Below are 25,331 nucleotides of genomic sequence, written 5' to 3'. Positions count from 1 at the left end.
AAATTAATCCTCATTCATCTTTGTATCAGCACACGAAATGGTAAAAAGTTGGTCTCAAAAATTATAATTTGACTCCATCTTTGATTACCCATTAAAAAAAAAATCTATCGTATACAATGGCGGATCTACGTTGAATTATATGGAGTACATGTCCCCATTTAATCAATAAAAAAAATTATTTTCTATATAAACTATATAAAATTTTAATTAAAATTATAAAATGTCTGTTTTGTAATTTCATATCTGGGAAGATTCGAGAGAAGAAACAAAACAATTTTGGAACAATTTTCTGATATTTCAAAAATAGAAAAGAAACTGAGTTTTATACAGCAAACCAGAAAACCAAAATAGACTAAACCGGAATCAACCATAAACCGAAAAAAAAAAATTACTAAACCGATAAAATTATCTCTCTATTACTCCCCCTCAAGATGGAGAGGTCAAGGAATGAACTCCCATCTTGGAAACAAGTTGCTGGAAGTTCTCGACATACACCGGTTTAGTTAAGACATCAGCCAACTGATCCTTTGAGGACACATGCAAAGGCTTCAAGAAACCAAGCTTGATTTGATCTCTCACAAAGTGGCAATCCAACTCAATATGCTTGGTCCTCTCGTGAAAAACTGCATTATTTGCAATGTGAATTGCCGAAACACTATCACAAAACAAAGTCACAGGTTTCGAAAAATCCACATGCAACTCATGGAGCACAGATGAGATCCATAACAACTCAGAAGTAGTATGTGCCAAAGCTCTATATTCGGACTCAGCACTGCTTCGAGAAATGGTGACCTGTTTCTTCGACTTCCAAGAAACTAAGGCCGAACCAAGAAAAACACAAAAGCCAGTCACTAACCTTCTTGAATCCGGACAAGCAGCCCAATCCGCATCCGAATACGCACTTAAACGAGTGTCATTTGCAGCTGGATACAGCAAACCTTGCGAAGGGCAACCTTTAAGATACCTCAGAATTCGAAAAGCAGCTTGCAAATGATCTGATCTAGGTTGAGACATGTACTGACTTAATTTGTTTACAGCAAAACAAATGTCAGGTCTTGTAATACCAAGATAGATCAGCTTACCAATGAGTTTTCTGTACTGCAGAGCATCAGAAACCAACTCACCCGAATCAGAAGAAAGTTTATGTCTGAAGCCCATCGGTGTGGATGCTGGTTTACAACCAAGCATGCCAAATTCCTCCAGTAACTCAAGAGTGTACTTCCTTTGACAAACAGAAATATCATACTTGGATCTAGCAACTTCCAATCCTAAGAAATATTGCAAGTTACCCAGATATTTAGTCTGAAAGGCTTGATGTAAAGCAGATTTAACATCAGAAATCAAGGACTCAGAATTACCAGCCACCAAGATATCATCAACATACACCAATACAGCCACAATAGAAGCTTCCCGTTTCAGAACAAACAGGGAATGATCAGACTTAGATTGAATACAACCTGCCTCAATCAGCACCTGAGATAGTTTGATGTTCCATTGCCTTGATGCCTGTTTGAGGCCATACAAAGATTTCTGCAATCTGCAAACATAACCAGGAGGAATAAACTCCCCCTTAAGCTCAGCATACCTGGAGGTAATGTCATGAAAATTTCCTCAGACAAGTCTCCATTCAAGAAGGCATTAGATACATCAAGCTGATGTATAAACCAATTCTGCGAAGCTGACAGTGCAAGAAGGAGTCGAACAGTGGTCATCTTTGCCACTGGACTAAATGTCTCTAAATAATCAATGCCTTCTACTTGAGTATAACCCTTAGCTACTAACCTTGCTTTATGTCTCTCAATGGAACCATCAGGGTTAAACTTTGTTTTAAACACCCATTTGCAGCCAATGGGATGTTTACCATCTGGCAATGGACAAACAGACCAAGTCTTTGTCCTTGTTAACGCATCAAGTTCAGAAAGCATAGCTTGTTTCCATTGATCATTCTGTACAGCTTGCTTATAGGTTTTGGGATCAGGGTGTGAGGCTACAGAAAGTACAAACTTTCTATAGGTTGGATACAAAGAATCAAAGGTTATAACAGAAGACAAAGGATATGGGGTTTTGGCTGTTTCTGTGGGAGGTTCAGAATGGGTAAGCATGTAAACATAGTAGTCTTGAAGATAAGTAGGTGTCTTAACCAGCCGTTGTGGTCTATCTGAATTCCCAATAGATGCAGCATCATTCACATCACAGTATCAGAAGAATGTTGGATAAAAGAATCTGAAGAATCTGAAGATACAGGGGACAACAACTCAGACTCAGAAGGACTAGGAATGTTTGAAGTTGGAGATGCTGAGACAGAATCATCATACAAAAAGAAAGGTGATAAAGAAGAACTAGAAGATGAAGAATGATCTGTAACAGCATCAGAAGCTTTGAATGGAAAGACAGTCTCATGAAAAACAACATTCCGGGAAATCAGAATCTGATTAGTTTCCAAGTCCAAAACCTTGTATCCTTTAACACCACTAGGGTAACCAAGAAACACAGCAGCTTTAGCCCGAGGTGAAAACTTATGACGATCCCTAACTTGTGTCGAAACATAACACAAGCATCCAAAAACTTTTAAATGTGTATACTCAGGTTTTGTGTTCATCAAAACTTCAAAGGGTGTCTTGTTGTTTAAAACAGGAGTTGGTGTTCGATTTATGAGATAAACAGCAGTTAAAACACATTCACCCCAATATACCAATGGAATGTTTGATTGAAAATACAAAGCTCGGGCTACATTTAAAACGTGTTGATGCTTACACTCAACTACAAAATTTTGTTGAGGCGTATAAGGACAAGAACGATAGTGAATAATGCCCTTCTTAGCAAATAAATCTGTAAAATTGAGCTCAGGAGCATTATCACTTCGAACTGACTTTATATGAGCAGAAAACTGTGTTTCAATCATATTTATAAACTCTGGAAACTTGAACAAAACATCATTTTTATTTACCAACAGATAAATCCATACAACCCGAGTACAGTCATCCACCACATGTACATCCAGTACATGTACAAGAAGGAAATGGCTCAAAATTCTTCAATTCTTCCAGAAGTGAAGTTAGCTTATTATAGTAATTCGCTAAACTCATAGAGCCTTGATGAATACTGTCTAACTGCTGCTGAATATTATAGATCTTAGAAACATTATTCAACTTGAACGTTTTCTCTAAATGCCTCCACACATCCTTAGCAGAATCCAGATAAACAATCATACTGGCAACCTCATCAGAAACAGAGTTACCTATCCAAGTAGTGACGAGATCATCACATCGACACCATGTCTCGTAAGTAGGATGTGAGGATGCAGGTTTAGGAACCGTTCCATAGATGAATCCGAGCTTGTTCTTCGAGCGCAAAGCCTTCTAAACAAGTCGCGACCACACATTGTAATTTGACTCACCAACGAGCTTTGAAGTTACGAGTTGTAAGCTCATATTATCAGCATCATGAAGATAAAGTGGATTCAAATACGGATCGAGTGCAGACACCGAATCCGCAGTAGTACCAGAAACATTCTGAGGTACAGAATCCTCAGAATGCAACATCGTCGAAAAAGAAAATCAAGCGATTCAAAGGAAAAATCGAAAAGAAAACGAAGATCGATGAAAGAAAAACTTGATTTGGGGCTCTGATACCATTTTGTAATTCCAGATCTGGGAAGATTCGAGAGAGAAGAAACAAAGCAATTTTGGAACAATTTTCTGATATTTCAAAAATAGAAAAGAAACTGAGTTTTATACAGCAAACCAGAAAACCAAAATAAACTAAACCGGAATCAACCATAAAACGAAAAGAAAAATTACTAAACCGATAAAACTATCTCTCTATTAGTCCGCATAAAATTAAAAATGTTCATAGTAAAAAATAAATTTACCCTAAAATAATATCTCTTTTTAGATCCGTCACGGATCATGTAACCTATTTATATGAAATTTCTTGTGTTTTGCTTGTATTGTCTTTTTTATTGTTAATTAGTTATGTTATCTTAATGAAATGCACATATTTTTTAGTTCGATTTCGGAGAAAGTTTGTATGAAAAATCTAAAAAATAATTATTTTTATAAAATAAGTAAATTTTGTGAAAATTGAAACTAAAAGAAAAGAAAATAATGCTTTTTTTTCTTTTTCGGTTTGACCTCCCAACACTATCGTTCCGTCGGCGTCGGCCACGTGATTGTAGTCTTAACGGTGTTTGCGGGGGTTGTTTGATAGAATGCATAGCTAAGAGGTCAGTTTTTAAATACTTAAAAGTAAAGGGGCTTTAATGTGTAAGTAAGAAAGTACAGGGTGTTTTCAGATAACCCCGACGATAGAAAAGAGGGGAAAAAAAGAATAGAAACCCTGAAGCTGCAGCGCTAAAACCCTAATTTTCCGGGCAAAGCCCTTGCAACTGGTCTCTTTCGCTGCGGCACAATGGCGGCTTTCGAGCGATTTGAGGGCGTGAGCGATGTGAGACTGAAGCCTCGGATTCTCCGGAATCTGTTGTCCGAACATGTTCCGCACGAGAAGCAGCCTCTGTCGAATCCTCTATCACTGTCGAAGGTTGTGTCGAGTATCCAGACCCATAGGCTATTATCGGAATCTTCGACGGAGACGACGGAGCAAAAGCTCATTGAGAAATGGAAATCGGTCGTTGATGATTGGGTTGATCGGTTGTTGACACTTGTTTCTTCAAATTTGGTACGAATTTGGTCTTAATGTCTGCTTTTGGGATTCATAGTTATTGCTAGGGAAAGTTTTCAGAATTAGATTACTGGGTATGGGCTGAAAGTTTTCTCTTTTGTTGTGGTTTTGAATCGATTGATACTTTTTTATGCATTAGCTCTGAATGAAATTTACACTTCGTGTGCTGGTATCGATTAGCCAAAGTTTTTGTTTTTAAAATGCTATAATCAATGTGTTGAAGTTTATAGCTAAAAAGCAGACACTTTTCTTTAATCCTGCATTGGTTCTGATTTGTCGTTGCACTCAAGCTCTCAGTTTCTGCAGCCCATGTTGTTTTTTTGACTTGGTTGTTATCATAGTCTTCTCTTCTCGCGCTTTGGAAGCTCTGAAGTTTAAATTTTTAATCCAGAGCCGTTGGGAAATTTGGATTTTGGTTAGACCCAGGTAGTAAAGTGGTGATTCCGGTTGTTCTACGGGTGAGTCAGGTATCATAAAATCGTGCGGGAAGAAATAGGTTAGTGGTTCTGAGTACATATTTTAGTTGATCTCTGTGTTTATACAAGAAGGGAATATGTTCACAAGACTGATATAATTATAGGTCATGTTTATATATGCTCGCAATCCATGGTCAATTGACCGCTCGTTTCAATTATTCTTTCTGGAGTAAATATACATTAGAAGTTCCATATGTTCATCTTGCCTCTGTACTTGTTCCAGATGGATGCATTTCTTTGTTGATGTGTTCTTTGTCTATACATGTGAACCATTTTTCTTTTATTTGTTTTAGCCAGATAAAAGCTGGGCAGGTATCTGTTTGATGGGAGTAACCTGTCAAGAATGCAGCTCTGATCGATTCTTTACTTCCTACTCTGTTTGGTTTGATACGATGCTATCACATATTCGGGTATGCATCTTAGTTCTACACCAAGATTGTTCTGCCTTAATTCTCCCTGCCATTCAAGGCTTTTTCTCATCATTATCCACTGATTATTTTGAAAATATTGTCATTTTTGTATTTCTAGCAGAATCCAGGAGGTTCTAGAATTGTTAGAGTGGCTTCCTGTACCTCCATTTCAGATCTTCTGACAAGGTTTGTAGTGTTGCATCACATGGATTTTCTTTTCCGTTTTCTGATATTCGATACCTTCACTTTCATATTTTGCGGATCTCTTTTTTTTTTCCTCCAAAAAATCAGTGAAAGCCTGTCATCGGTTTAAACAGAATGGCTATGGAGTTTAAATTATTTGACTCTAGGGAGCTATTTCTAAGCTTGTTAATTATGGAATTTTCGTATCGGTATGCACTAACGATTTGAGCAATTAATCTAAAAGACCAGTCAGGAAGGGTGGACAGTGAACTCATTTTGTTGATGCTCTTTTGATTGGAACAGGTTGGCTAGATTTCCGCATGCAAAAAAAGATGCAGTTTCACATGCTTCGAAACTTATCCAACCCATCATAAAGCTTTTGGACGAGGATGCTTCAGAAGCACTATGGGTAAGTGGGTGAATGCACTCATCTGTCTGAACTCTGAAATTGTGTCATTTAGATTAGGATGTGTAGGCGTGGAATGCATCTATCTGTCCGAATCTCATGCAGTGTTGTTAAATAGCGGCCATGGCGCCATGGCGTGGCGGATTTTCAAGTCTTCGCCATGGTTTTTAGATGGCCTGGCGAAAATGGCGTTTTAGCCATAGCGGCCGCAATTGCGGCATGGCGACATAGCGTCATGGCGGGCCATGGCGGAAACTTAGTAAGATAGGGCGCATACCTCTGTCTCTGCGCCTTCTGTTAGTGATAGCGACATGTCCGATGATATGTTAGTGAGAAATAAAAAACCTAGATATGTGCAGAAAGATGATGACAGAAAAAGAGGCAAGGAGAGAGAGGAAGTGGCTGGGTTGGGGAGAGTAAAAAGGCACGTGGGTGAAGATACTTTTAAGAGGATACCTAATGATACATAATACTTAAATAAATTGATTTTTTTTATATTTTATTATTAATTATTAATTTAAAATTAATAGATTAATTATAATTAAAATTAATAATAATAATAATATTTTAATGAAGTTCATTCATTGAAATAATTTTAACTCATTATTAAAAATTATATAAAACTAAATTTATATAGTTTAAAACAAAAACTGAAAACTAATTTAAAATTTTATTTTTTACTTAATTTATATAAATTTAATTCAGTTACATTAAAATTAACACATAACTAGTTTAAACAATTAAATATAAATTCTATTGAAAATCAAATCTTGTTAGTTATAATTTCAATTTACATATAAAAAAAAACTAGGAAAGATTTATTATAATTGTTATAATCTTATATAATGGTATTGTTTTATTTTATACTTATAAATATACTAATAATTTTTTTATCCGCCATAAACGCCATAATCCGTTATGGCGGAACGCCATATATCTATGGCCTATTTTTGGGTTGACGCCATGGAGCGCCATACGCCATTGATAACACTGATCTCATGGAGGATCATCATACTCTACAATTGAGTCCATGTGTTTCTTGTGTAACTTCCTGATGATAGGATGCAAAAGACTATATTGTGATGTTTCCAACTACTACAAAATTTGATTCCCGTGCTTATTTCAGTTAGCTATTGAATTGGATCTTTTAACGCTTTCTAGTTGTGCTGTATAGCTCACATAGGATTCCGGAATTGCTATGACAATTGTTATGAGAGTTGTCATATATATCTTATCATCGACCATTTTTTTCTCATGTCTTTGCTTGAGCCTTCAATCTTAATTTGTCTTTTGCTATTGGCAGGAAGGAGCTCTTCATCTGCTATGCACAATTGTAATCTTCTTCCCAGCTGCCCTTTATAGCAATTATGACAAGGTGAGCTTTCTGTGTAACATATTTGCTAGAAATACATAAAATGTTGATCGAAAGGTTCTGTACATTGTGTGTGGAGTGCCAGCAGTTGCATATTTTAAGCCTATGTCTCTAGTTGAGTGACAATTGACAAACTTTATACGGTAATAGTTTGCTTACTATTCATGTCACGATCATATTTAGTTGACATAAATTCTTACCTGCAGGTTGAGGCAGCCATTGCTTCCAAAATATTTTGTGGGAAAACCAGTGATAATATGCTAAAGGTAGTCTTCATTTTTTCTCGTTTTGTGCGTTTACATCAACTAAGCAAGCAAATGATGAAGCAAAATACTTATTTGCTTAATGGTCAACTTTCAGAAACTCTCTCACTTTCTAGCATTGCTTCCGAAAGCTAAGGGGGACGAAGGGAGCTGGTCGTTGATGATGCAGAAGCTTTTAATTTCTGCAAACATGCATTTGAATAACTTTTTCCAAGGTCTAGAAGAAGGTAAACTTTATCTTCTTTTCCTTTTGTTCATCTGCTTTGTGTGCTATTTTTTTCTTTTCTCACGTCTCAGAACATCAATTGACGTGGCTTTGACATGTTCTGCAGAGACAAAAGGTAAACAGGCAATTTCATTATTGGTTCAACCAGGAAAGGAGTCTCCTCCTCCATTGGGAGGTTCAAATGGAGTTTTGAATGATGCATCAGTGGAGTCTGAGCAATTGATTGTGTCCAGAGTTTCTGCAATTATGTTTTGCTGCTCCACAATGCTGACTAGCTCATACAAAACTAAGGTATAATTAGGTCAATGGCTCATAATCCCTTGCTTAAGTCTGTCTGTGCGATCCCTTTTGTTTACTCTGGATTCAAAGTAAACACTTGCTCCAAATCCATCATATTGTTTTTGAAGATCTTGATATTCCTTCCTTACCCATCAGGTGAATATTCCAATCCGCTCAATATTATTCCTTATTGAGCGAGTGCTGTCAGTGAATGGCTCTTTACCACGCGCCATGTCACCCTTCATGACGGCGATCCAACAAGAATTGGTTTGTGCTGAACTTCCGACTTTGCATTCTTCTGCTCTGGACCTCTTGCTTACTACTATAAAGAGTATTCGGAGGTAAGCCATTTTCTTTTCATTCCCTCAGTAAAGTCAAATACTTTTTGACAATAATATAACCGGGCCTTTATACTGAGGTTAAAAAGGTTATTTCAAATATATCCCAACTTGAATTTCACTGATTTTCTACTGAACAGTACAAGAAATTTTTTGGGTAGTTCTCGACTCAACTGATACTGTTTTACTGAGACTGTGAGACATCTCTTTGTTATCGAAATTCTGTGAGGATGCAGATCCAGTGCATATTCTACTATTTTGTCACGAGCTATAGTTTCGTTTCATATTATTTTTAGTTGTTCCGACACGCATTCCTATTGCACCTAGCCATGCCCTTATATAACTTATTCGTGTTGTGATTCTTTTTGCAGTCAATTTTTACCGCACGCTGCATCTGTGATAAGACTTGTTACAAGTTACTTCAGGAAATGTTCTTTGCCAGAATTGAGGATAAAGCTCTATTCAATCACTAAAACCTTGCTCATATCCATGGGTGTAGGTAATTCCATGAGATATTCTTGCTTTTGCATCTTAGAACATGGAAGTTATCTTTTTTTCATACCTTTGAAATTTTACTGTATAGTGTATCCTCGCAAACTTGTCTTGCAATACCTTGATCCCTGACCTCATGGAAGAACTGAAATAGTAAAGATCCTGATCTGTAAATAGGAATTTGCATCCTATTCTAAGGATGCATCTTTGCAGGGAAAAGTTCATAAGGTCAATAGGGGCAGGAAAGGAGATACCTCAACCTCATGATGGATCATTCCAGGATTATTTGTGTTGCTATTATTTGCAATATAGCTGAAGTTGATGGCCTTTTTCTGTGTTGCTAGTAATTTGCCTCTGAGTTTTCGGGTGATTAAAATCAGGCTGACACTTCTGCCTATGACCTTCTCTGGACAGGAATGGCAATGCATCTGGCTCAGGAAGTTGTCACGAATGCTACTGCAGATCTAACCATCTGTGCTGAAGGCTGTGACGCACTGTCCAGCAAAAATCCAAAACCTTCTAACGAGATGGTTCTTCGTGGAAACAGTAAAAAGAGAAAGGCTAATACCGGAATTGATATCACACCACATAATGATGCTATAGAAGTGGCAGTCCCGGATAATCATCCGAGCAGCCCTTTGTCTTTAAAGATAGCAGCCCTCGAGGCATTGGAAACTCTGCTCACCATTGTAAGTTCTTCACTTCTTTGTCACCATGAATGTTGAACTCTTGTGGATATCCATTTTAAGTTCCTCTTGTTGAAATATTACATGTCTGAATCTCTCTCTCTTGTGGCTATTTACCTTCCTTTCCGAAAACATATGGCCTCTGTATCCATTTTATGAAAAACGAAGTAATTGTCATAAGTTACACATTCTTGTCTGGTTGGATTTGCAGGGTGGTGCTTTTGGATCTGAGAGTTGGAGAGCAAACATTGACAGTCTTTTAATGGCGGCAGCATCAAATGCTTGTAACTCGGGATGGGCAGACGCTTATTCTACCCGATTCCTTCCCAGTGAATCCATTTTAGGTCCAGTGGAGTTTCAGCTCGCCTCACTCCGTGCCCTTTTAGCATCCCTTCTGTCTCCTTCACGTCTCCGGCCTGCATTTCTAGCCGAAGGGCTTGAGCTTTTCCGAATAGGTAACTAAAAAATCGGCATAGTTTGGAGTTTACGAAAGTCAGAAACATGAGTTTAGAACTGAAACATGGGTTTTTTTGTCAGGTAAACTACAGTCGGAAATGGAGGTTGCTGAATTCTGTGCGCACGCTCTCTTGTCCCTCGAAGTTCTCATACACCCTAGGGCACTTCCCCTCGACGATCTCCCATCCCTTACCAACCGATACCCTGAAGGACAAAGGCGCAACCTGCTAACTTCGAACAAGACGAATGGTATCGGGAACGGTATGACCGATCACCCGTTTCTCGATGAGGATGACGATCTATGCAACAGGTGGCTTGAAACCGATGACATTACCTCTAACACTGAGAATCAGAGAGCTGCAGAGACAACCGTATCTCTCCCCGAAATCAAGAAACTGAAACTCGGGGAAAATGTACCTACGGTTGTGTATGAGAACGTTCAAGATGATGTAGCCATGGTCGAGCCTGAGAATGTTCAAGAAGATGTTCCTGAATCAACCGAAAGGGCTCGGGGGCACGCCTCTGATGAAACTGCTACTATTCTCGAAGGAGATTCGGCCGAAATTGAAAATGCAGAGATCCAACACGTAGATTCGAGTCACCAGAGAGACAGACCGGTGAAGAACAGTCTGATGGATGCAATGGCCCTGGCAAAGGAAAAGACGGGAGAAGAAGCTCGAGATGATTCGGACGACGACTCGATTCCGAGTCTTCAGGCCGAAGACTATCTTTCTTCGTCCGAATCCGAACATGAATCCAATGCTTAGGGGAAACTGTTTTAAGTGTAAGAAATCCAGTTTCTGGTGAAACATCAGAGGTTTTGTTGTGTTAAAACTTCAAACTTTGCAGGATGGTTAGAGATTTCCATATGCCATAAAGTTTTGTGTAATATCTTACATTTGTTTCCATGAAAGAAAGTATGAAGCCTTTTTGCAATTGTGATGGATTTCTACATTAAATTAGATGATAATAGTTATTTTTATTATTATTATTATTATTATTATTATTATTATTATTATTATTATTATTATTAATGAGAAATAATTGAGAGATTAATAATATGTTGACATTAATTAATGCATGTGTAATATCATTACGGTGCAGTTTTAAACAATTGATGCCATCGATTTTATACAATTCGGTAAAATTCCACGACATGAATCATACAAAATTTGTCAAAAGATATATAAAATTTTAATTATCAAATATCTATAATTTTTTATCACATAATATCCAATAAATAGATTTTTTTTTAAAATAATAACAAAAAAAGCTGTTGATATATTGCACTTTAGTATCTGTTTTAAATAAAGGATATTGGTCCATTTGATTAATAACCCAATAAACAAACGGATGTAGACCAAATAATTTAGAATTGTAATTCGATATAAAATCCAAATGATCATGAACTTTTTTAAATCGAAAAACTAAAATTAAATCGAATGGAAAATAAATTAAAAAACAGTTTATTAATTAATACTTTTGCTAATAAAAAAATAACATAAATAAAACGGAACAAAAATAGAACCAAATCGAATTAAATAAAAAAATCCGAAAAAACCAAGTTTTAGAAATAAATATTTTTATCAATAAAAACCGAATACCTAAATCATACCGAATTCGATACAAAAACCGAATAATAAAAAATTTTCTAAAATCAAACAGAAGTCAATACAAAAACCTAATCTTCAAAAATTTTCTAAGATCAAAATAACTCGGCTTAGTTTTTCAGACATGAACAAAACTAAGGTTTTTATCCGAACATTACAATCTGTACACACACCGTACTCTAAATTATACACTTCCAATGGGTTTTAAAAAAAAAATGTATGAAGACAAGCGATCAAAGATCCCCAGAAAATAAATCAGTTCTCCAAGAGTTTAATCCTCTCGAGACAGAGATTCATCCGCTGAATCTCCTCGTCCGTCAAGTTCGTTTTCGACATGAGTTTCCGCTGCTCGAACTTCGCCTCTTCGCACTTCAAGGCCGTCTCTCTACACGCCCTGATGCAGCCGCATAGATCGAGCAGATTCAGCACCGCACGACAGTTCCCGACGCTTCTAACCATCGTCATTGCCGACCAAACGTGTCGGTAATCCTCTCTCGATACTCTTACTATGAACACCTTCGTGATCGGATTCACGTATTTAACTGCAAGCACCAGGTTATATACAAGATGGGTAAGCGGGCATTCGAAATACGAAATTCTCAACAGAGAGATCATTCATTACACAAACAGATCATATAATGAAGGAATCATGAACATTGCAGACCAAACGTGTCGGTAATCCTCTCTCGATACGCTTACTATGAATAACTTCGTGATCGGATTCACGTATTTAACTGCAAGCACGAGGTTATACACAAGACGAGGATATTCGGGTAAGAGGACATTCGAAATATGAAATTCTCAACAGAGAGATCATTCATTCCAGAAAGCTAATACAGAGACAGATCATGTAATGAAGGAATCATGAAACCAAGCATTATCCAGCATTAATCTGAAACTGAGAAAGATCAAGGAATGGAAAGGGATATGGCAATGGCATCTATCTTCCTCCTAGAACATAACAATGGCTAGAAAATTGGAATCAAGCAGAATTCAGAAACCTGAAGATGTGATTTTAGAATTCAGAAATTTCCCCTTCACAAATTAGTGCGTAGAAGATCAAACCCCGTCTGAGAAAAATCCAGTTTCATCTGAAAGCTATCGACTTTTACATCATTCAGAAATCACAATCTCTGATTCACTAAAGCATTCTCTCAAATCAAAATCGGATGAAAAAAAGCTCCAAAATCACCAAACGAATCGAAACCCTAGAACCCGAACAATCCGAATTAACACGAAGACGAAGAACACAAAATATCGAAGCTGTAAGGATTATATATATTACCTTGGAACGATCCTTGAGAAGAACCGAGACCACATTCGCCAAAGTTAAGGCGAATACTCTCTCGGATAGCTTCAGAGAGATTGAGCTGTGTAAGATTGATGGGGCTTCGTTCTCCCAGAAGATCCTTGTCGGGATCCAGAAAAACCTCCATTAACAGGTACCTGTTCTTGAACGCCACCATGATCTCCGGTCACCGACGGCGGGAAGAAACTCGCCAGCAGCGACACTTCGCCGGAGTATGCGACTGCAGGAGGGGGAGGCTACTCTCTCCACTATAAGGCGCTTAGGCATAAACCCTAAATCGCAGATAATTAAAGTTATAAATAAATCCTATGGTTTTTATCAATTATTTTTTTTGGGTTTTTCAATTTAAGAAAATATATATTTATTCAAAGTCCGATTTAATCCTGTTTTATTAAAAGTTCGTTTTTTAATAAAAAGTATTTATTTTAATTTATTTGTTGTTTTTTATATTCCATTAAAACTAATTTGGATTCGATTTTTTATTTTAAAATAATTATATTTATTTCACTTTTACACCACATATGATACGGATTTTTTTGCAAAATAGATAAAATCTTATTTATCAAGTTATTTCCATAGGCTAAAAAATATATTTTGGATTTTGGTTAGGTTTTGATTTGTTTATATTAGAATTTAATTATAATTATTTTAGAAAAACTATAAATGCGGTTTCCTCCATTCCATTCGATTCGATTTAAATTCACTTTCTTTCTTTCGTTCTTTTTTTTTTAAAATTGAAACCTTTCGAATTTTATATTAGAATCGATTCTTTTAAAATTATATAATATAATATCAAATTCGAATAGATTATCAACAACATCCATCTACTTTAGGTTGATTAGTGATGTCAGTTGGGTTGACCAACCCATTTGGATTTGAAGGATAAACGGGTTGGGTTGAATCGACCCGTTAATAATAGTGAGTTGGGTTGGATCGACCCATTAAACGCGTATAAACTATATAAACCCATTTATATATTCACAAATTGCTTATACATATGTATAACTATTAATATGTATAATCATATAACCTAAAAATTATCATTTTAATATTCGATTCGGTTTATCGATTCAATAAAAATATATACAAAATTCGATAGTTTATAACAAAAATTATACATTTCTTTTAAAAAAATCATACTTTTTTTATTTTTTAAATTCGATTCCATGTTTTAAAAATATTATCGTTTAGATTTTTTGAACGGTTCGTTACGAAAACGACACCGGTTTTTTCAATACGATTCGATTCAGAAATGGTGTCGAGTTTTCCGGTATGATTCGAATTTTTCGACACGATTCGATTCGAAACGGCATCAGATTTTTTATACGATTCCTATTTTTCGGCATGATTCGATTCGGAAATGCCACCGAGTTTTTCGGTACGATTCGATTCGGAACGGTACCGAGTTTTTTATATGATTCAACTTTTTCGGCGATGAGAAAACGACACCGAGTTTTTCGGTACGATTCGGAGCAGTATCGAATTTTTTGACACGATTCGAATTTTTCGATACACTTCGATTCGAAAACGAAACCGAAATTTTCGGTACGATTATATTCGAAAACGAGACCAATATTTCGATTTAATTCATATACATATATATGTATATATATAAATATCTATATATATTAATTTTTATATATCTAAATATAACAATTTTAATTAGTTACAAAATGAGTTTAATTTTAACTAAATATATAATGGGTTTAATGGGTTAACCATTTAACCCATTTTAAAAAATTAACCAAATGGGCTAACTATTTGGGTTTATAAGTGGATCGGATTGAGTAGATCCGTATAACCCGACCCATTTTGACATCTCTAGGTTGGATATTTCGGTATTCAATTCGAGTTCGGTTTAAAAATTATTCGATTCGATTCTTTCTTTTATACAAAATATATACTAATCGATTATTATTTCATGTTCGATTCATTTCGATTCAGTTTTTATTAATAAAAATTTAGATTTTTTTAACAAATTTTCGGTTTTTTATTAATAAAAATTTAGATTTTTTTTTAACAAATTTTCGATTTTTTGAGTCTACTAAAAATTTGGTTCGAACTCCGAAAAAATCGATTTTTCAAAAATATTACATTATGAAAATTTTAGATGTTTCGATTCGAGAAGGGAATCACATTTTTCGTTTCGATATGGTTCGGTTTTTTTCTACGGACAACGACCCCCCAAAAAAAAAACTAGGAACACTAACATTCTTTGTCTTAAGATCATATTATTCCATTTCCAAGTCCCATTTTCAGGGCAATATCCAAGCAAGAACCTTTATATTTTCTCCAATGGAAGAAAGGCTCTTTGTTAGATTCACAAACAGGTGCTCTCGCTTCGCTTGCTCTTTCTCCTCCGCCCGCCCCGCGGATACCCGAGCAAGGCTTTTTACGAGGCTGAAGACGACCCTCGATCCGAGAAGGGGTTATCTACTCGACCAGTTCCGATGATGTTCCTGTCCTGTGTTTAACTTCCAATGTTGTCGGAGTCTTCTACCCGCCCTATCTCCAATCTCCGATCTCCGATGACGGATCTCGCATTTGCAGTCCCTGGAAAACGATCACGACCCTATGTGAGATTTAGTAACCAAGGTGATTCATGTGCTTCCTTTGGCTAGAAAACACACTAATATCTAAAACTCTATATGAACCGAAAGTCTTCATGGTTATCAAAACCATGACGACCCTATATGAGATTAGTAACCAAGGCATACATACATGCATGCATACAAAACTACTTTGCATATTTAAACTCATTCGATGAATCGATTATCGATGATTCACAGCTCATTGTTCCACAAACTGCGACATTCATCAATGGAAGATGAGAGAGCTTTGGAAGTGAGGGACATCTAAGAAAAGTTTCCATTTGACTTGTGTTCATATACCTCTGCTCATCCCTTAACCAGAATCTAGCCATTGGGTTTGAATTGAACTAAAGAATTATGTTCAAGCTTTGCAGATCCAACAGTATGGATCCACCGAAATCCGATCAATTCGCCACGAGAATGAAGCTGTGACCAAAAGGGTATACTCAAACTACAATCATAATCTCTAATTCTCAACTTTTGATCATCATTTTCGAACCTTATTTGGATCATATGATCAATCCAATCTCACTGTCAAACTATTAATGAGTACTAAGCAATGAATCGAATCATGGATCACGGGTTTGATCAAGCAATGTACCTGAAACCTGGGCATGATCCGGATTCAGAACGAGTTCATCTCCAGACAATAAGTCCTTCTCTTGATCAACATCTTAGCCGCTGTTCCATACGGCTCCTCGAACGAATCCGATAACCAAGAAGCATCATCATCATCACACGCTTCCTCCTTCGATTCGCTCGGTCTAATGGCCACCAATGTCGCGCCCTTGAACACTGTTCCATCGGGCAAATCCAGTTGCGGGGAATACCATAGCCTCATGTTCAATGCAGGCACGAGGGTTCGCTTCGAAGCAGAGGAAGCAGACAATGGCTTGACCCTAAGCTCCTCGAGCTGTTCTCTGTTCATACTGAGAACGCCTTGTCCATCCGCGTCCGACAGAATCAGACGGTCAAGTGTTTTGTGTTCTGTGATGATCGGCTGAAGCAGATAATGCCGTGCCGAGGCGGCGATCAACGAGCTGATCGTCCAAACTACGCGAAGTTTCAGTCCGCCATTGGTGTAGAACGACTCAGGTATGTTCCCGATGTCATCAATGGAGGATGAATCGACGGAATTCTCGTGATTCTTGACGGGATTCGCTCGAGACACCGACGATGCGCCAAGGATCACGCAATTGTCGAGCGTGGATCCGAAATCAGCTCTCCATTTCAGTAAAACCCCATCGTCAATCCCCAATTCACCGCTCGGTAGCTCGATTCTCAGAAACCGAATCTCGTTGAAATTCCTCAGAACCTGCGTCGGTGAGTGATGAGTGACTCCGCCCTGATCGATCTCGCCGCCTCCGTTGCCATTTCCGAATGCCGACGAGTCGAGGTACGATCGCTTCGGACCCAGAAACTGACCTAGCGCCTGAAACGGCTTGAAAATCGGACCGAAGAAGAGCCTGAACAAGGAGGAGAAAGAGCCACCAGCGGCGGCATCGGAGAAGGAGGCGGCGGCACCGGCACCGGAGGCGGAGGCGGAACGAGGATCATCAACGGCGGAGGAAGAGGAATCGTCGTCGGAGATGACGCAATCGACGCGGACGAGGACGTTCTCAACCAAGGGCACGAGGGAATGGAATCTCCGGGAGACGAGACAACATCGTCCGAGAGCCTTGATGTCGGAGATCCTGTCGAAGACGAGGAGAAGGAGAGAATCCGGGAGGCGATCGAAGTGGTCGACGGCGGCGGATTCAAAGGATTGAGCCATCACCGGTTGGATCGGGGAGATGGGATCTGGAAGAAGAAGATACGACATGGTTGATCGCTCAGAGATGGAGGCAGATACGAGGAGAAAGAGAAGACGCCATGGATGACGATGAAGAAGAAGAAGAAGAAGAAGAAGATAGATAGATCCACTGATTTTTTGTCTGTATTCACAGAAGAAGATGAAGATGAAGATGACAATGAGTTTTTTTCTCTCTCTCGGATTCTGAGAGGTATTTGTTTATTTATTTATTTATGAAAATGGTGGTCTATTTCATTTGATGGGACAATAATTAATTTCCTAAATCTTTATCTTTAATTGCAATTAATGATACTCATTATTGTTTGGTGCACATTAAAATCGAATTCAATTCACCAATTGTAGGGCATATAATAAAACCCTAGTTACAAATAACTCTGCATTTATGCATTTCATTATTCATATTATTATTATTATTAGAGAAAATAACATTTTCCTACCCAAATTTAATCAAATTATAAATAAATCTGCATTTATATAATGTTGCTAAATATTCTTAAAAAAATTATTTCATTGTCATAAATAAAAATGACCAACAAACATGGTGAACTATAGAGGTGTCAATCGGATTGGTTCGGTCCGACTATCTGACCCGAACGTACACTTGATCCGAAGTTTCGGGTTTGGGTTCAGACCGGTACAATTTTTTTTTGAATCTAAATTACCAAATCTGAAGCTCAATCCTATAGACATTAGGTTTGGGTTCAGTCTGGATCGGGTCGAACCGGCCTATTAAAAATGTTCTTTGAATTTTTTTTTATTTTTTTTTTAAAATTCGGGTTGTTAGACTAATCCGAATTCCAACCTAAACCCGACCCAAAAATCCAAAACTTTTTAGACCTAAATATCTCGACCCGAAGTCCGTTATTTTTAGGATCGGACCGGACCGAATTTCGGATTTCGAGTCGAAATTGAATTGAATTATGTAGACATTAGTTATTTTGATAGTGAATAATTGTACTATTTATCTGAGATATTATATACTCTGCAGCGATTATATATTTTTTACAGAAGCATAGATTGTGATTTTTTGTAAAACAAACTAACTATTTCACCTCAAGATTTTAAAAAATCTTGTTTATTTTACATTATTATATAGTTTTTTTTTTTACTTCTCTATTATGATTTGGCAAATATATTTAAGGTATATAGATACCTTTTTTTAGCGGAACAAAAATCCTACTTATATTTGATTAAGTATTTCTTTTACACGAAAAAAATTAAAAATATATATATTGAATACATTTTTTTTACTAAATTTGTATGCATTGGATGAAAATAATATTTTTGGGACGATCTCAAAGAATATGTCCCCTATTAGATATATACCATAATATTAGAAAGATAGGGCTCTCCTTTTTCCTTGAATTTCGGCTTTTGGAAACATGTGAATTTAATTTGCATTCTACATCTCAAAAGATTTAGTTGGAATTTTTTTTCTAACAAAATTGAAAAAAAAAAAATATGTGTCAAAGAAATGGGACCAAAAGACTATCATGATTTATTAAAGTACAAAATATAAAGATAATTTATAAAAACTTTATGCAAATCATTTTCTTGTTTTTTTTCCAATCTTTGAAAAAATAGTGCTTGAAAAAGCTACTTTGAAAGAACTTTTTATCTATTATTATCTTTAATGTTCATATTGGATATTGATTTTTGGTTTGTTTGAGGAATAAAAACAGCTTTGGTCGGATAAAATGATGTATGAATAGAGTTAATAGGGTTTTCTATCCCATAGATAATATATATTTTTATTAAATAAATCCCACATATCTATTTATTTTAGGGAAAAAAATCTCATAAGAATACATAAATGAACTTTTTTTAATCTATAAATACATCAATAATATTTTCATATAAATATATAAATCTCCAAAATATTATCCATTTTTCATCAAAACAATAATTGTTTGAATATATTTTTTCAGAGTGATGGCCTTAAACAACATTCCTATTTTAAAAATCAGATATATTTGTATATTATCACTATTTCACAAAAAAATTATATATTTATTTATATGTTTCAAATAATGGAATATTTATATATATTTTTTTAACAATTTCATATGTTTTTTTTCTTTAATTATTTGAATTAGATTCCAATCGTCTAGGTCAAAATTTCGAGTACTTTTTTAAACCCTATCTAGGAAATTATTTTCCAAAACAAATCACAATGATTAAAATTAAAATCAAGTTTAGAGATGTTGAAATATAATTATTGAGCTTACCGACCACTTTATTGTGGGCTGTTCCTAAAATGGGCCTAAGGGCTGTGGCCCATTGTTACGTTAGCCCAATATTATATGAGCCGCGAGGCTGAATTTGATTTTTTTTTTCTTTTTTAAAAAAAGCTAAACATAATTTTGTATTTGTTTGAATAAATAAATGGCGTGTTTTAGTAATTTTCAAAAAATATAATCGATAATTTTATATTTTTTAAAAATATTAAAGACAATCTCGTAATTTATTAATATAATTATTAAGAATGATTTTACAATTTTATTGGATATATAAGTATGCACCCGAATTTTGAAATAAAAATTCGAGCTCACGGATATTATGTGTACTCATACATCCGACTTTGAGTAATTTTCAGACTCAACATTCACATATTGATTAATTTCAATCTATTTTAAGGGGACATTATAAAAAAATATTCTCCGTTTACTATTTTGATTTCAACTCATATCTTTTCCCAATTGTAATCCTTGACCACTGTAATCAGAATTATAATCTGGGCATATATTGGTCATAACATTAAAATTTCTGGTGATCATACTAATTCATTATATTCATTTCTTATATATCTCACTAATCATTTGATAGTAACTATTAGAGGTGGTTCAACAAAAATAACGAACTCTGTTAGCATACACACAGTTGTATAACTCTGTGCTTTTTACCTTTGATTCCTATCTTATCTAGGATTCTTCTCGGGGTTAGATAATTGGGAGGGCTAATCTCCAACAACACCAGCCTCTGATGTCATATGCACGATCAAAGATTGAAAGCTTCTGATTTTAGAGAGAGAAACAGAATCAAGAGAGAGAATGAAAATTTTCTGTTTATTCGAACTTAATGTTGCGATGTACAAGACATTTTCTTTAAATACAACATCAATTATACATACACACTTATACAACTGTATTTATGCTAATAGAGTTCATTATTTCTGTTGAACTAACTTTAATAGGAATATTATAAATTTAACGTTATGGTTATTATGACCAACGTATAACCAGACTGCAATTTTGATCATAGTATCACATATGGGAAAATATAGAAAGGTATGAGGTGAAATTAAAATAGAAAAATAAAGATATTTTTTTATATAATGGATATAATTTTAAATAAAAAAATTCAGGAAAATATTTTTAAAAGCAAGAAAAAAGAAACAAAAAAGTCCCTAATAGGTTAAATTTCACGGGCAAGAATGATAATGCCATCACCAAACTCTAAAGAAAAATCCATAAGACGACATGACAAAGCCAAAGAAAAAAATAAAAAAATAAAATAGAAGATGACCAAAATTATTTTATTATTATTTTTAATTACGACGAGATTTGGCGATTTCTAAGTGTTTGTAATTTCATCTGTTCATTGAACCGTCGAATAAAATCTTCGACCCTTCTATTCAACTCCTCGTTCGACATTTTCGAAAACTCTTCCGACTCTTCCTCGACGTTTTCCCATTTCTGATCCGTCGTTATATTCCTTCCCGCCGCCGATTTCCGATGAACAATCATCCATTTCGATCTATCCGTTCCGCTTCCATCGTATCTTCCCTCTCTTACATGTCTCAGTTTCTGTCCGGTCCGTACCTTATCCGGCTTGTTCCTGCGGTTAGGTTTAGGTTTAGGGTTTACTATGTTACGTGCGTCGCAAGGTTTCTCCTCGTCAACGTTCTGAACTAGCAGATGGCTTGAGGTTTCGAGGGTTGCATTCTCGGGTGGATTTTCGCTCACAAAAGTAAGTATTTTCTCGGGAACTTCCTCGTGAGATGACGGTATACAAATGATATCTTTCGAGGTTGCTTCTTCTGCAAGGCAGTCGATTTCTCCGTTTTTCATTCTAGGGTTTTCACGGTATGTGGGTGCAAACATCGGAGAGGGTTTCGCCTTCGCATATTCACGATCAAGATCGTGTTTTTCGTTATCGGTGAACGTTTCATAATCGGCAGCGATGATGAGGATAAGGGTATTGGAAATGATGAACAAGATCTTGGAGTCTTTGAAGATCGAAGAAGGAGAGACGTTGAAGACATAAAAGATCAAAATGTACGTAAAGACGGAGAAGATGATCGAAAAGGGCGAAATTCCTCTTCTAGGGCTTCGTTTTCGGGTCTCGTAGGGTTCGAGGCTAGGGTTTTCGACGGGATACGGGGGTATTTTGGTCATTTTTCGATCCGGTTACGTGATTGGAGTTTAGGGATATGATCGCTGAAGGTTATTGTTATTCGGGTAAGTCTTTGATCCTTAGAAAGGTGAAGCCTTTATATAGGAGAAATCCAGTCAGAAATCGAATCATTGAGCTTGTGAATTTCCGGATTTGCCCTTCAGGACCGTGGTATTTGCATTTTCGTCCCGCCTAGCTTTTGTCTGTTCTTGTTGTGATTTGATTTGAATTACGTGGAAATTAAGCCCAATCATCTTTTGGTGGCCGGAAAAAGCGTGATTAATAATTAATTCATAATGTTGACATTGTTTGCATGGAAATATTTGAATTCCTAAAAAACAAAAATAAATATAAATAAATATGAATTAAGATGAATATTTACGCTCACAATAATCGCGTAGAATCTATATGGAATATGATATTGAAATCCGAATTTATTTATATAGATATACACGTGTAGATGGATATGAATACGAATTTTTATTTGTCATGATGCAGATATTGGACCTTGTTAATTTATTATTAATATAACGCAATAGAATACACGCCAATAATATAGCAGTAGAGCTATGTATTATAATTATGTTTTTAATACCGTTAAAAGGAATATTTGATTGCTTAAATTAATTCATATAAAATTACTAAAATCTAATATTAATTTCATATATTTTCAATAAAAACTAATCATATATATTATTGTCTTATCCGCCTTAAATAATAAATTTATATAGTTTACTTATATATTTGATATAATATCTATACAAGAATTGCAGATATTTGAAAGTGATGTTTTTTTTGTTAAATCTAATTATTCACTATAAGATTACGAATAATCCTTTTTTTTGTTCATTCGAAATGAAAGTAACTCATATGTTTTCTATTCAATCCTTATCGGTTTCTTTCATATATATTGTAATTACGGTCGTTTTCTTTGAATTATTGAGTTTCTAAAAAATAATTTTTACAAAATCAAAGTCGAGACTCGAGAGTACATCATACATGGGCGGATCTACTTGCACATAAGTGGGGCACATGCCCCCATTCACATTTAAAAAAAAAAAATATTACTTATAGTTTTAATTAAATTATAACAATGCCCCCACTAAAAATTAAGTGGTGCCCCCTCATTTTTTTAACCCTAAATCTTTTTTTTTTCAATTTTTTTTCTACCAATTTCACATTCTCCTTCATTTTTTATATTCTTTACCAACTCCAAATTAATTCTGTTTAATCTTTTATCAAATAAAAAAATAAAAATCCAATAATAATCAAATCCAAAAAACTAAAACCAACAAAAATATGTAAGTATTCTGGATTTTATTTTAAATATTTTTTTTTATCTTTTATTCATTTATTTCTAAATATCTATCATATTAATAAATTTGTTTTTATACAAATCTCATAATTGATTTAACAGAGAAATCTATTGAGAAATTTCTCAAAAAAATTTACAGTGTCCAAAATTTAATGATCTATTTAACGGAATAAATTCAAAATTGCTCATTTATATGACAGTTTTTAGTCATGTTAAAATAACTTTGCGTAATCGGATTGGTGATCAGCCTTTGAGTGATTTTCTAATTTGTTTTATCGAAAAAAATATGTTTGAGATAATTATAAATGAAGTTGTTAGGGATAGATTTAAAAAAATGAAAGATCGGAGAATTTAGCTATATAATGAAAAATATTTTTCTGATAATATATTTTTATTAGTTTTTTATATTTTATATCATATTTATATTTGTTGCCCCCGTTGAAAAAAATTTCTGGATCCGCCACCACTGACATCATATCAATGAATCAATGATATATATCGAAATTTACGCTCCATAAAAATATAATAATAATAACAACAATATAATAATAATAATAATAATAATAATAATAATAAAGGTGTGATGATATATGCCACAAGTTATCAAGATACGATTCGTGTTCTAACACTTGTACGTTAAAATCCACGAGAGCCGCCAAACATGGGACCCACCTCAATTGGGTAATTGCCACGTGTTAATTTTGTAAAATCAATTTTAGACACACTTGTGTTTGTAATATTTCAGTAAAATTCCTAGTCATCACCTTAGTCTTCGTAATTATTATTACAATAATGAGATATTTTCCAATTATTTTATCGTTCGATGATTGATGAATGAGTAATGCCGTCGGAAAACATAAGTTGTCGGCCGGTGGAAAAATGTGGTTGCCAAAAGTTTATTATATATATAATTCCAATATAAATTACTACGGGACGAAATCTGCAACAATAGATTTTAGGATGAATAAAATTATATTTCTGAATTTTTTTTATTTAATATCTAAACACTGCAAAAATATAATTTGTGTATGATCAAATATTTAGATAATATTTTAAATTTTTTAAAAAAACTATATATATATATTATATCGCCTACATGTGAAATAATTTATAATTGAAATCAATATAACACAATATCACTTTACAGATCACTTGTAATTATAAATTACTATCTATTAATTGTCCATCACATTTCACAACTTTTCTTCCATATTAACGTAAAAACCTAACATTTTCACTGAATGATTGAGTATATATTATAAAAGATACATAAATACTGTGTTTTTAACTATTATAAAAATAAAGTTTGAATAATAAGAACTTCAAAATATAGGATTATATATAATAGGGAAAATGTTTTTCTATTATTAATGAGTGAAAGATTACACTCTAATATATAGCAAAATATAATACAATATTCTAGGTATAATATTTAGGGTAAATTGTAACTATATTAATGATAATATTGTAGGAACAATACATTCCTATATACCCCTGAAAATGGTTAATGCTCTCTAAAAGAATAAAATTTGGTGTTTATAAATTTTTTCAGAGACAATGAAAATGTCTGGACGGTTTATAACATTATCAATTCAAGATTGACTTTTTCATTCTTTCAAAGTCAATCATGAGGGAGAATATTAAAATGGAAAAATAAATATGTGATGGGAGTAAAATAAGATTTGAGATATGATGGAGAATAATAATAGATACAATATCATTATACCAAATATTGTGTATCTGATTTGTTTCTATTGTATCTATATTTTCTTTTTACTTCATTTCTTAATTTTTCTATAAATATGTATTCCATTTTCATTATAATGTAACCAGAAGAAGAAGAAATATAACAATAAAAGTAATTATGTTCCTTTTTATTTGTCTTATTTTATTTTCGCATTTTATTTTTCTACACTAATCATTTCTTTTTCAGTTATGTCTCGACAATAGGTTCATATTGTCAAAGGTTTGGGACATACCCACACGCAAACATGTGAATTTGTATATGTATATGTGTGTGTTACTTTGATC

The 25,331-nt window shown here is 34.7% G+C and overlaps 4 protein-coding genes across 7 annotated transcripts; 1 reads left to right on the top strand and 3 right to left on the bottom strand.

Annotated features, from left to right (window-relative positions):
- Nucleotides 1-4,347: 4,347 nt before the first annotated feature.
- On the top strand, nucleotides 4,348-11,204 carry LOC104820658 (proline-, glutamic acid- and leucine-rich protein 1). 3 transcript variants are annotated; one of them, XM_010551198.1, is made up of 13 exons: nucleotides 4,348-4,677; nucleotides 5,450-5,566; nucleotides 5,685-5,752; nucleotides 6,053-6,158; nucleotides 7,459-7,530; nucleotides 7,734-7,793; nucleotides 7,888-8,017; nucleotides 8,123-8,307; nucleotides 8,452-8,636; nucleotides 9,005-9,132; nucleotides 9,540-9,814; nucleotides 10,023-10,266; nucleotides 10,349-11,204. In XM_010551198.1, exons 1-13 carry the CDS (start codon nucleotides 4,411-4,413, stop codon nucleotides 11,032-11,034), a joined length of 2,523 nt encoding a protein of 840 aa, XP_010549500.1. In that variant the 5' UTR covers nucleotides 4,348-4,410; the 3' UTR covers nucleotides 11,035-11,204. The 3 variants fall into 3 exon arrangements, with proteins under 3 accessions (XP_010549500.1, XP_010549501.1, XP_010549502.1); XM_010551199.2 differs by having other exon boundaries at nucleotides 4,411-4,677; nucleotides 5,688-5,752; XM_010551200.2 differs by having other exon boundaries at nucleotides 4,591-4,677; nucleotides 5,454-5,566.
- A 735-nt stretch (nucleotides 11,205-11,939) lies between these two features.
- LOC104820657 (probable ribonuclease P/MRP protein subunit POP5) lies at nucleotides 11,940-13,445 on the bottom strand. Of its 2 annotated transcripts, none has more exons than XM_010551197.1 (2): nucleotides 13,163-13,445; nucleotides 11,940-12,419 (listed from the first exon to the last, which is right to left on the bottom strand). In XM_010551197.1, exons 1-2 carry the CDS (start codon nucleotides 13,341-13,343, stop codon nucleotides 12,133-12,135), a joined length of 468 nt encoding a protein of 155 aa, XP_010549499.1. In that variant the 5' UTR covers nucleotides 13,344-13,445; the 3' UTR covers nucleotides 11,940-12,132. The 2 variants fall into 2 exon arrangements, 1 of the variants encoding a protein (XP_010549499.1); XR_772955.1 differs by lacking the exon at nucleotides 11,940-12,419 and adding an exon at nucleotides 12,427-12,611 and having other exon boundaries at nucleotides 13,163-13,250.
- Nucleotides 13,446-15,354: 1,909 nt separating this feature from the next.
- LOC104820656 (F-box protein At1g30200) lies at nucleotides 15,355-17,754 on the bottom strand. Its single transcript, XM_010551195.2, has 2 exons — nucleotides 16,379-17,754; nucleotides 15,355-15,739 (listed from the first exon to the last, which is right to left on the bottom strand). Exon 1 carries the CDS (start codon nucleotides 17,597-17,599, stop codon nucleotides 16,403-16,405), a length of 1,197 nt encoding a protein of 398 aa, XP_010549497.1. The 5' UTR covers nucleotides 17,600-17,754; the 3' UTR covers nucleotides 15,355-15,739; nucleotides 16,379-16,402.
- A 3,352-nt stretch (nucleotides 17,755-21,106) lies between these two features.
- On the bottom strand, nucleotides 21,107-22,036 carry LOC104820655. The gene has a single exon (XM_010551194.1). The coding sequence runs from the start codon at nucleotides 21,985-21,987 to the stop codon at nucleotides 21,142-21,144; it is 846 nt and encodes a 281-aa protein (XP_010549496.1). The 5' UTR covers nucleotides 21,988-22,036; the 3' UTR covers nucleotides 21,107-21,141.
- Between the last annotated feature and the right edge of the window lie 3,295 nt (nucleotides 22,037-25,331).

The sequence above is a fragment of the Tarenaya hassleriana genome, unplaced genomic scaffold, assembly GCF_000463585.1.
Source record: "Tarenaya hassleriana unplaced genomic scaffold, ASM46358v1 Cleome31, whole genome shotgun sequence".
Lineage (NCBI taxonomy): Eukaryota > Viridiplantae > Streptophyta > Magnoliopsida > Brassicales > Cleomaceae > Tarenaya > Tarenaya hassleriana.
This window is presented reverse-complemented; position numbering and strand designations above follow the sequence as displayed.

Excerpts from the sequence above, each read along its gene's own strand:
- LOC104820658 (XM_010551198.1), top strand. The coding sequence starts at position 4,411 with ATGGCGGCTTTCGAGCGATTTGAGGGCGTGAGCGATGTGAGACTGAAG. Across the intron at positions 5,753-6,052 it reads ATTTCAGATCTTCTGACAAG|GTTGGCTAGATTTCCGCATG; the intron begins GTTTGTAGTGTT and ends TGATTGGAACAG. Across the intron at positions 9,133-9,539 it reads GCTCATATCCATGGGTGTAG|GAATGGCAATGCATCTGGCT; the intron begins GTAATTCCATGA and ends TTCTCTGGACAG.
- LOC104820657 (XM_010551197.1), bottom strand. The coding sequence starts at position 13,343 with ATGGTGGCGTTCAAGAACAGGTACCTGTTAATGGAGGTTTTTCTGGAT. Across the intron at positions 12,420-13,162 it reads TTCTCAAGGATCGTTCCAAG|TTAAATACGTGAATCCGATC; the intron begins GTAATATATATA and ends TGGTGCTTGCAG.
- LOC104820656 (XM_010551195.2), bottom strand. The coding sequence starts at position 17,599 with ATGTCGTATCTTCTTCTTCCAGATCCCATCTCCCCGATCCAACCGGTG.
- LOC104820655 (XM_010551194.1), bottom strand. The coding sequence starts at position 21,987 with ATGACCAAAATACCCCCGTATCCCGTCGAAAACCCTAGCCTCGAACCC.